The sequence below is a fragment of the Eptatretus burgeri genome, chromosome 11, assembly GCF_056783735.1.
Source record: "Eptatretus burgeri isolate ZD-2024b chromosome 11, Ebu_testis_v1, whole genome shotgun sequence".
In the NCBI taxonomy this organism is placed as follows: domain Eukaryota; kingdom Metazoa; phylum Chordata; class Myxini; order Myxiniformes; family Myxinidae; genus Eptatretus; species Eptatretus burgeri.
The window spans coordinates 57,727,004-57,739,040 of NC_140971.1; the positions used below are offsets into that span (position 1 = coordinate 57,727,004).

A 12,037-nucleotide genomic window follows, 5' to 3' on the forward strand; every position below is an offset into this window, starting at 1 on the left:
TCAGTCCATCCGTCCACAAATACTTTGAACTACTTCTCTGAAACTATACATCGGATTTCGATGAAACTTTGCCACAATGTTCATCACCACGTATGTACCAAAGTTTGTTCACGGCATTAAAAAAAAATTGGGCCCGAAGGGGGTCTATGGAGGGAGTTTACAGAGGGGTTGCCCACCCACCCACCCACCCACCCCCCTTCCCCCCCCCCAAAAATATGTATTTCCTTTCTTCTCTGAAACTACACACATAATTTTGATGAAACTTGATTACACCCTTCATCACTTGTGATGTACCAAGTCAAAGTGGGTGTACAGGGGAGGTTGCCCCCCCAAAAGAGGTATTTTCTTTCTTCTCAAAAACTATACACAATTCTGATTCACCTTCACCACAACCTTCATCACTCATGAAGTACCAAAGTTTGTTCATAACATTAGAATAATCGGGGTCGAAGGGTAAGGGGGTTGCCCACCATAATATGTATTTGCTTTCTTTTCCGAAACTACACACACAGTTTTGATGAAACTTGACCACCATCACCCGTAATGTTCCAATGATTGTTCACACCATTTAAAAAAAAATTGGGGTCTAACTGGGAGTAGGGGGAGGGGGGTTGCCTCCCAAAATATATATTTGCTTTCTTTTCTGAAACCACACACACAATTGAGATGAAACTTGGCCGCAACATTTATCACCCGTGATGTACCAAGGTTTGTTCACGGTATTAAAAAAGAATCCATGCGTACTTGCTTTCTTATCCATTTTGTGGGTTATCCATGCCTACCAATGGTTGCGTGGTTATCTTATCCAGTTTATGCCCCCACTGACGAAGTCGCTGGAGGCATTATGTTTTCGGATTGTCCATCCATGCTCATTTTCCCTGTTTTCTCCGTAACCGCTCATCCAATTGACACAATTTTCAGCATCGGTGCGACTACTCATTTCAAATGTTTCGATGATAATTATGATGCCATGGATCATGTTGTGTGGCAGCCATGTTGGAAAAAAGTAAAACTTTGGGCCTCTGCATCTCTGAAGCCACTACATGGGGAAAAATTGAAACCTGGCACATGTGAAGTACTCCCCATGAGAAACGAGTAATTTATTTATTTATCATAGGTGGTATCGTTGTGACGTCATGATTGCACATGTCAAACTCTTTATCTGATAAGTATGAAAATTTTGAGTGTCATCGAGGGCTAAATTGAATGGAGGGGAAAAAAATTGATGTCATTAGTCACGTTCGGCAGTCATATATATATATATATATATATATATATATATATATATATATATATATATATATATATATATATATATATATATATATATATATATATATATATATATATATATATATATATATATATATATTTTTTTTTTTTTTTACATAACTTTTTCAATGTTCTCCGAAACGGCTGAACAGATCGAGGTGAAACTTTGCAGGTATGATCACCTATCCATAAGGAACAAAAAGTTCTCCACCAATGATATCATAGGTCACATGGTTGGGTAGCTGTGATTTTTTTTTTGATTTTTTTTTTATTTTATTTTATTTGGAAGAATAAACCTTTGAAAATCATCTTCTCCAGAATGGCTTGACATATCTCGGGGAAACTTACCCACATGTTCTCCAAGCTTTGGGGATACCAGGGTGTTCACGAATAACACTGGGGAACAATTTTTTCTTATTATCTGTTGCATGAGATTTTTCAACTTATTCTATGTATTTTTTCAACGCTGATTTCAAATCTGAAATCGGTTTTCCTCTACATGCTCTAGTTTTCATGCAATTTGTCACTTGCGATTTTTGCAAAAAAGGACACCCATTGCTATTGGCACTCGGGATAACTTGAGAACTAGGGGTGCAATTTCGGACTTTAGTGGAAATATACAATGTCTAAACTGCTAAATAACTATAAACCGTATTTGTTTTGCTGCTAACGATTTGCTCACGATTTATTTGACATCCATTTTCTTTATCTTTATTGATATATATTCTTTAACTTTATGTTTTTCTTTGTTTGAGATCTGATCATGGCTTCTTCAATAAGACATAAATGTGTAAATAATCCTGATGCATTCTGTTATGTATGTGGCTGCAACACACTACTTCATCAAAAGCGCAATATAACATCGTTTGTAAGGCTATTTTGATGTTCCCCTTGGTGACCAAGACAAGAAATGGGCTCCTCATATTGTATGTCATAATTGTGAGGAAATGCTTCATGACTGGACAAAAGGAAAACGAAATGGTCTGCCTTTTGGAGTTCCCATGGTTTGGCGAGAACCCAAGGACCACGTAACTGACTGCTATTTTTGCCTGGTCAACACAAAGGGCGTCGGCAAGAAAAAACGGCAAATATCTCCTATCCCTATATTCCCTCAGCAATTCGACCAACTCGGCACTCTGAGGAACTCCCCGTTCCAGTCTTTAATGGTTTTGTCTTATCCGAAGATGAAGGCAGTGAACATGATCAGCGAGAGCACGAGGGTCGTGATGACGGGCTTCAAGAAATGGTTTCAGAATCCGAATCCTCCTCATCTGATACCAAACAGTCATCAGTCCCTCAGCAGTTTAGCCAACCAGAATTGAATGACTTGGTGTGTGATTTGGGGCTCTCCAAGAAAGCAGCTGAGGTATTAGCCTCCAGGCTGCAAGAAAAAAAATCTACTTGACCACTCTGCAAATGTTTCATATTTCCAAAAGCAGGACCAGATCTTTGTCGCCGTTCTCTCAGAAGACAAGCAGTTTGTTTACTGCCACGATATCCCAGGTCTTCTCAGGCAATTAGGTGTTACTTCGTATAATCCAACAGAATGGGAATTATTTCTGGATACCTCTAAGCACAGCCTCAAGTGTATTCTCTTGCACAATGGCAATGTTTATGGAGCGGTTCCAGTTGGTCATTCAGTGCATTTGCGAGAAGAACATAATGACATAAAAATGGTCATTGACATACTCAAATATCACGAGCACAACTGGATCATTTGTGTGGACCTGAAAATGGTCAACGTTCTCCTTGGTCAACAGAAAGGCTTCACAAAGTTTCCATGCCATCTCTGCATGTGGGACAGCCGAGCTCGAGAGAAACACTGGATCCAGAAGGAGTGGCCCATCCGTTTACTCTGGAAGCAGGCATGCCAAACATTGTGAATGACCCAATCGTCAGCCGAGAGAAGATCATTTTTCCCCCACTCCATATCAAGCTCTGCTTGATGAAACGGTTCGTGAAGGCATTGAGTACTGATGGTGAATGTTTTCAACATATAGTTTCTGCTTTTCCTGCTTTGTCTTTCGAGAAGATCAAAGCAGGTGTGTTCGATGGACCTCAAATTCGTGCCCTTGTACATGATGAGGAATTTGTAAGGAAGATGAATGACAAGGAGAAGACAGCGTGGCTCTCTTTCGTCGCAGTTATACAAAACTTTCTTGGTAACAAAAAGGCAGATAACTATGAGTTTCTGGTTTCTAGAATGCTGTTGGCTTTTCACGATCTTGGGTGCAACATGAGTGTCAAGCTCCATTTCCTGAATAGTCACCTTGATCAATTCCCTGAGAACCTTGGGGCTGTAAGTGAGGAACAGGGAGAGCGCTTACAAGGGTGATGGGATAAAAATATGCTGGCAGACTACTGCTGGAGCATCAAACGATATTGCCCTGTGTAAGTTCACAAACACAAGAGCTTCAAGTGCAAATTCTTGCCTGAATAGGACCTATTTGAACTTTGCATTCCATCCTTATCAATTGCTCTGAATCACCTATCGTATTTATGTCGAAATATATGTTAATTTAAGTTTGCTTTTAATTCAAATTGTAACTTACCAAATAAATTTTGAAAATGTTGAATTGCAAAATATATGTTTAATATAAATTTGCTTTTAATACAAATTGTAACTTGCCAAATAAATGTTGATAATGGTGGATTGCAAAAAAATCTAGAGCTTACAGAGAGAAACTAACTTCAGATTTGAATTCAGCACACTCAAATTAGGTAAGATCAAGTGCTGGTATCAATGCAACAAAAACTTTGTTCCCCAGTGATAAATAATTAAATCAATCGGTCACATGGTCTGGCAGCCACGTTAGATTGAATGAGAATCTTTTTTAAAAATTCTTTCTCTTGCACTGCTTCATTAATCGATGTCAAACTTCCCAATTTTGATCGAGTATTCATGGGAAATATATATATATATATATATATATATATATATATATATATATATATATATATATATATATATATATATATATATATATATGTTTTAAATTTCAACCTGATCGGGCGCATAGTCTGGTAGCCCGAATTATTTAATTTTTTCAATCTGGGTTCAGAGATTTAAATCAAACTTGGTGCAAGTATGTATAATGATGTAATAATGTGGGCAGAGGCATTTATGTCAACGTTGCAATGTTGAAGAGTGCCCTTCTGGTTTTGTAATGAACTTCCCTTTCCCTCCTTGTTTCTGTAATGGAGGGATTATCCCATACCAGCTCTGTATGCTTGTCAGTTTGAAGTTATCATTCCTGAAACAGAGCCCAGACATGCCAGACTTTTATCAATTGGAATATTTACACTGTACTGTATCTCAACAATGGTCAATGGTGAATGAATGTAAGTATGACAAATTTAGGTTGGGGGGGGGTGGAGCGGTGTAGATGCATTTGGACTATGTCATGACATCACAAATGTTACTTGCTTGTCTTATCAAGATTGTGAACATAAAACTGTGAATCACTTTTACTGTATTTCTAATATTGATATAAATGGGTCACTGCTCTTTGATCACTGTAAAGGGAAATTTATTATTTTTTTGCACGTTCTTGTGATTCATTAATTTGTCAAAAAAATTTTTTATGGTGTTCTTTATTTTCCTGCATTGTCAACAGATTGAGAACCTCCTGTTGAGTTCTCAAGCAACCATTAAACTTTGCGATTTTGGCAGCGCCACCACAGCACGTCACTCCCCAAACTACAGCTGGTCCGCAGCACGGCGTGCAAATGTGGAAGAGGAGGTCTGCCACAAAATTTTAGCTTTCTGTTCTCCACATCTTTCATTAAAGTACAGGTTTTACTTGGTCTATTATAGCTGCCAGCCCAGTGTTTCTGTATCTTCTGCCTTAGATTGCCCGCAACACGACGCCCATTTATCGTGCGCCCGAAGTTCTGGATCTTTATTCGAACCTGCCCATCACTGAGAAACAAGATGTCTGGGTAAGACACTGTCATCAACCCTTATGATATTTTGATATATATATATATATATATATATATATATATATATATATATATATATATATATATATATATTGTTTTTGACATGTTTAGTCTCTGCCAAAGCAGTGATTACACTCGATGGTTTGGCTTTGCATTTGCAGGAGTAGTTTATGGGAGGGAACTTCGAATTTGTTCAGGGATAACTCCACTACTCATCATGAAAGACACCATGGGATATTCTATGTCCACCAACTAATACTAGCAGATGGGACACCTGGTTTGACATCCATCCTTGGGATAACTGACTTTCTCATGCAATGCCCTGCCTGTGAAGCTTCAATCCCTTTCAATTTTGCTCTGGCTAAGAGTAAAGCCCGAAATGTCAGCTTCACTTTTATTCATGGTGGATCGATTGCCATTTAAGGTATTTTATTTCTTCTTTGCTTTGACTTATTTTGCCGCCCTCGCAGTTTGCTAATTTTGTGCTGAAATTATTGATTACGTTCTTACTTCCTCCAATCGAACAGTTTATAGTCTATTCAGAAATCGTTCCCAGGCTAGATAGCTCAGAGACTGGGTTCTAGCATACACTTTTTAGATTGATCTTATCAAAATATAGCTTTTTTTCAGTATTTGTTCTCATGCCCACACTCCCAATGTTTTTTTTTCCTCCAATTCCCACTTTTCCCCTCCATTCCTTATCTGTAGCCATATGTTGCCATTTTTTCAACGAGAGGCTCAGGATTTCTGGGATACAAAGTCTCAGTCTGAGCCCCTTATGATAATGCACAGAACAAAACCAGAGGTTATGAAATCATTTTAAGCCATGCAGGTGGGAGTTATATATAGATATTGTTATGTCTCTACCACGCATGATTGACTTTAATTATGGTGAGCGTTCTTTGCTCATGATGTATGAAATACTTTTTATTTATTTATTTATTTAAACCTCTGAGCTCATATCTGATTCAATAAAAACATCCATACAAGCCAATGTTACTGGATGTTGTACGTTCACAACTCGATAAAGTTGCTTTTGAGTTTTAACCTTAAATCTTCCTTCGCAGATCAATTCATCAATGTGTGTGCCATCCCTCGGATGGAATTTAAAACTGGTGTCCCGTCTGCCAGCATTAGTTAGTGGACATTAAATATTCCGCGGTGTCTTTCGTTTGTCACCAGCACCCAGAGAAAATTACAAATTCCTGCCCCAATGTGCAGAGATACTGCATCAGCAGCACACCCGTGTCAGTACAATGGTGTAACTAACCGCTCGATTGAGAATTTAGGCTCAGTCCAATAAGCATTGGACTACAATTATGACGATGACAATTTCTCAGATTTGAGTTTCGAATGTTGCAATGTTGGGTTGCAGGCCAAGGATTTTAATTTTTTTGTTTCGTTTGTGCCAAAACATTGCTTGTTGTGGAGCATACTTGAAGATGACAAATACAAACAAGCAAATTAATACCAATCAGGAGGACAGAAGTTAAATGGCTTCCACAAACTGATTAAGGCAATTACTTCCTTGGTGGCAATACAAAGTTAAATTGTAATAAGGGAAAATGCAAGCAATTATGTTATTGAAGGATAAACAGGAGAGTAGAAGAAAGAGTAAAGTTGAAGAGAGGGGAATGAAGACGTGAAACTCATGAAAGTGATCCAGTGTGTGTGTAAACCATTTTCAGTGGTCATATATATATATATATATATATATATATATATATATATATATATATATATATATATATATATATATATATATATATATATATATATATATATATATATATATATATATATATATATATATATATATATATATATATATATATATATATATATATATATATATATATATATATATCTTCTTCTTTCGGCTGCTCCCGTTAGGGGTCGCCACAGCGGATCATCCATATGATCCGCATAGTGATTTGGCACATGTTTTACACCGAATGCCCTTCCTGACGCAACCCTGGTCGCCTCTTACGACACAGGGATATGGTACACCTATTTTAACCGGGGTATACACCGGCCCAGTACACTGGTACTCACTCCGCTGACCTCGGAAGGATGACAGGCTGAGTCAACCCCCTGGTGTATTAATTCAGTGGCCCAACGGGGCTTGAACTCATAACCTTTTGGATCCCAAGCCGCTGCCCTTACCACTGCGCCAACACCAGGTATATATATATATATATATATATATATATATATATATATATATATATATATATATATATATATATATATATATATATATATATATATATATATATATATATATATATATATATATATATATATATATATATATATATATATATATATATATATATATATATATATATATATATATATATATATATATATATAGTAGAACAAACCCCAACTTTCAAGAGACTGTTGGGTCATTCCATGCCAACTCACCTAAATTTCAAAAACCTCCCCAGGTCACCTCCTCAGATTTTGCTGGAAAAATTCTTAGATGTAGATCTATATGGCTCTACCCACCATGCAAAAGATTAGCTTTCAATTCCTCATAGTTTAAAAAATATCTATCTCTTGAGACCTTTGAAATTTGGCCCAAAAAATGCCAAATGTGAAAAACGCATTTTTTTTCAACTTCAGGAGCTTATAATTTTATAATGGACTCCTCTAGAAAGTTAATATTGAAAATATTTACAAATTGGCATCCATATATTTCAATTATGGCATCAGATAGCCTCTGGGATGCATATTTCTCACTCTATAGGAAGCCAAAAATGGCTTTTGGGCCAAAATGAGCTAAAATAAGGTGAAACTATAGGAGCCCTCCTGAAAATATAGAACAACTTAGAATTTTTTTTCCTTATAACACAGTGATTATAGGGTCATTATCTATCCATAGATGCATTTTTGCTGGGATAATACAGTTAGGAGATGAATTATAAAAGTTTTACCATAAGCCCTTGCCTCTGAGGGCTCTAAAATGGACCAATTTTGTCCCCTGGTTTGACCATGTGGCTCGGGGTTTAGGATCTTAATTTGTTTTCTAAAGATTGCCTCATATAAGATATGTCTCATGACCGAATAATTTTATGTAACGCCCATGGCTTCATATTAAAATAAAGTTTTATTTACATGCACGTTTTTTATAATTATTCACTTTTTTCATATTCATGAGCTTATAAATCTGAAACTGAACACTCTATCAAAGTGATACTGCAGATATTTATAAACTAGCATATGAAATTTAAGGATCTGTTATCAGAATGCCTGATAAATGCATATGTTTCTATCTGTAGGAAGTTGAAAATTCCACTTTGACCAAAAATGGTGAATATGCAGGGGGCATTAACTGAGGTTATGTAACAACTTAGATAATTATTCTTCTCATAAATTAATAATTATAAGTACATTTTTTTATTCAAAAATAAATTCTTGTAATGATAATCCAAACATATGCTTGGGTTTTAATTTAAAAAAACATGTCCTACAGTTCTCTATTTGAAGTCATTAGTTATGACATACACCACTAGATGGAGTAATAGTCTATCACAACACGAGGAGCAGCACAGTCAACCTGTCTGTCTGTTTGGAGAACAAAGGAGAGAGGAAACAAAGGAAATGGATGCAGAAAAACCTGGGCTCAGTGGCACAAGTTTGACAAGTCGATGCACTATTGGAACCAAATTAGACCAGGAGTGTTACAAGACGTATTATCCAAGGAAGGTTGGGCTAAAACAAGTTGCTGCTATGGAGAAGAAGTCGCAAGAATTGATTTCATGGAAATCAGGAATTACTTTCGGTTCAGAAGACAGTATTTTCCTACATCATGATCAAATTCTTCTTTGTGACATCACAAGAAATCCAACAAAATGCAATGGAGTATGACCTTGAGAAGTGCTTCAGAGCAGCAACAACCATTGCTGGTACACGGTCACACCATGGTTTCCTACCAATCTCCTCAACATGTCTGGAGATGAGAAGGGTTTCTTCTGATGCTGTATCATCAACAGTATGCACAGGACCGGAAACCACACAAGCTCATCTGTCCCAGTTATTAGTCCCAACCCTAACTGAACTGGATGTATACCAGGCTGGGAAATATATTGCTTGTGTTTATGACAAAAAATGGTACATTGGGAACATTGTCACAAGAAATAATGATGAAAATGATGTGTTTGTGAACTTCATGAAGCAAAGAAGGGGTAACACATTCTCATGGCCTCCAGAAAAAAAGAAAGATCAATGCTGGGTGTCATTACTCGACATTCTTTGTGTGGTTGAGGCCCCTGCCATAAAATCTGGTGGACGTTAGTACCAACTGTCACAGCATGACTTTAAGCATGCTCAAGACCTGTTTTCTAAGATGTAAAATTCTGTGCCTCTAAGTGCTAGATAATCATGATAATGAATGTCATAAAAGATGAAAGGTCATTAAAGAGTTTTCTAAGGTATAAAAAATAATAATATTCATTGTCTTTATATCTGTAAATAAAAAAGCTGCAACTCAACTAATCAAATTTGTTCTAATTTATAATTTGCAATCACTTACGAAAGTAATCATTAGCATGTATTTATGAATAAATAACATCCTTATCACTAATGTCGAATAAGAAGCATAATTTAGCCTCATGCGCACCCCTGCAAGTTCACCTTGTTTTGTACCAAGTGGGCCAAATTGCCATATTTGGCTTCCTAAAACTAGGAGTATGTGCTTTCTGGAGACATTCCGATGCCACAATCTGAAATTTTGTATACCAGTTTATAAAATTCTGCAGTAACTCTTTCCTGGATAGTTCCATTTAAAATTTATAAACTTCTGAATATGAAAAAAGTGAATAGTTACAAATAATGTGCATGTAAATAAAAATTTATTTTACTATGAAGCCATGGGCGTAAGATAAAATTATTCGGTCAGAAGACACATCTTATATGAGGCAATCTTTAGAAAAAAAAATGAAGATCCTAAACCCATAGCCACATGGTCAAACCAGGGGACAAAATTGGTCCATTTTAGAGCCCTTGAAGGCAAGGGCTTATGTTCAAACTTTTATAATTCATCACCTAACTGTGTTATCCCAGCAAAAATGTATCTATGGATAGATAATGACCCTATAATCACTGTGTTATAAGGAAAAAATTCTAAGTTGTTCCATATTTTCAGGAGTTTTCCTATTATATAGTTTCACCTTATTTTAGCTCATTTTGGCTACAAAAAAGCCATTTTTGGCTTCCTTAAGAGAGAGAAATATGCATCCCAGAAGCTATCTGATGCCATAATTGAAAAAGTTGGATGCCAATTAGTAAATATTTGTAATATTAGCTTTCTAGAGGAGTCCATTATAAAATTATAAGCCACTGAAGTTGGAAAAAAAATGCGTTTTTCACATTTGGCATTTTTAGGGCCAAATTTCAAAGGTCTCCAGAGATAAATATTTTTTAAACTATGAGGAATTGAAAGCTAATCTTTTGCATTGTGGGTAGAGCCATATAGATCTACATTTAAGAATTTTTCCAGCAAAATCTGAGGTGACCTGGGGACCCTTAGGTGAGTTGGCATGGAATGACCCTGTTGTGGAATATAAATACCAAAACATGTTTATCCTCATTGGGAAATATTCTACCAAATTTAGAAAAAAAAAGTGGAAAATTGATCAATTTTTTTACAATTAAAATGAAGTAGCCCAATTTGCTGATGCTGTTAAAAAAGGAATTTAATCAACAATAAGTTGATTTGTTGAGAAATTTTTTCATGCTTGTGTTTTTTAGAAAGGTTATTTATGTGTTTTTCCATGTACTCTTTAAGAATACATTTCAAGGTTTTTCTCACTTAAACTCAACAATTGATTCTGTGACAGAGCAGTATCTGGAGAACTTGTCAACCAACAACTCATATTCACAGAGTGGTGATCAGATGTGTTTATGCCTTCGTAATCCTTGGCTGTGAAATGGTCACCACAAATGACAAGTCTATCCAAAGGGTCCTCTTCACCCGTTTTCTTTGGGGGAAAATTCGCCCGTATTGTTTGTAAAAATGTTATCCACTGCCGGCGAATGTTTGATTCCTTCGGGAATCGGTGGGAGCGATTACCCATTTTCCAGCCATTTTCGCAAAATATGACGAGGCATGATGTACATATATCCAAATAACTCAAAATAAAAAAGGATAATATTGACAGTTGCAAGCTCAAAAAAGCGAAAGAACGGCCTGCTGAACTGGACACTTCTTCAATGAGCGAGTGAGCGGCCGCTTTGTTTTGGAGAACGTGACGTCACCATCCATATCATTCATGGCATGCGACTGTTTTTTTCAACAGCATCAAGAAATAACAACTTCGGAGTTAAATTTCATCAATTTTCCCAATAGTTAGGCAACCACAATAGTTTGCATCGAACTATTTAATGCACATATAATTATATTGATAAATTTTCAGAACATGTTTGGTGACCTGCAACCTGCTCTTTAATAGGTCCTTCCATGGCTTGGCATTTCAATGACAAAATAAATAACAAAAATGATGACAACATTGCAACAAAGCATGTATTAATTAAAACTAATAATATTAACAACAATGATGACAAACGTATAATCACTGCCCTGACCCAAGCACATCTGAGCTTGGTGAAAAGGCAAGCAAATGCTCAAGCAGTACAGCTGCAAGTCTGCTCCAAGGCCGTGAAGAATAATGAAAATTTGGTCTGATGGGCCAAACGGGCCCACCAGTTAAAAAAAAAATTGAGTTTTGATACTAAGATGGGGATGTTTTGCTGACTATCCTCTTCCCCCCCCCCCACCCCACCTTTGGAACAAACTCCCACACTCTGCGATCCC

At 36.5% G+C, this 12,037-nt stretch overlaps 1 protein-coding gene across 2 annotated transcripts in view; it reads left to right on the forward strand.

Annotated features, from left to right (window-relative positions):
• LOC147017166 (cyclin-G-associated kinase-like) overlaps nucleotides 1-12,037 on the forward strand; it is a 102,413-nt gene that overhangs the window by 27,360 nt on the left and 63,016 nt on the right. Inside the window, exons 1-3 of one of the 2 annotated variants that reach the window (XM_085846599.1) lie at nucleotides 4,594-4,614; nucleotides 4,890-5,015; nucleotides 5,125-5,214. In XM_085846599.1, the coding sequence (XP_085702725.1) occupies nucleotides 4,609-4,614; nucleotides 4,890-5,015; nucleotides 5,125-5,214 (222 nt within the window). In that variant the 5' untranslated portion in view covers nucleotides 4,594-4,608. Of the gene's footprint in view, nucleotides 1-4,593; nucleotides 4,615-4,889; nucleotides 5,016-5,124; nucleotides 5,215-12,037 lie in introns of those variants that run through there. The other variant, XM_085846597.1, reaches the window with a different exon arrangement.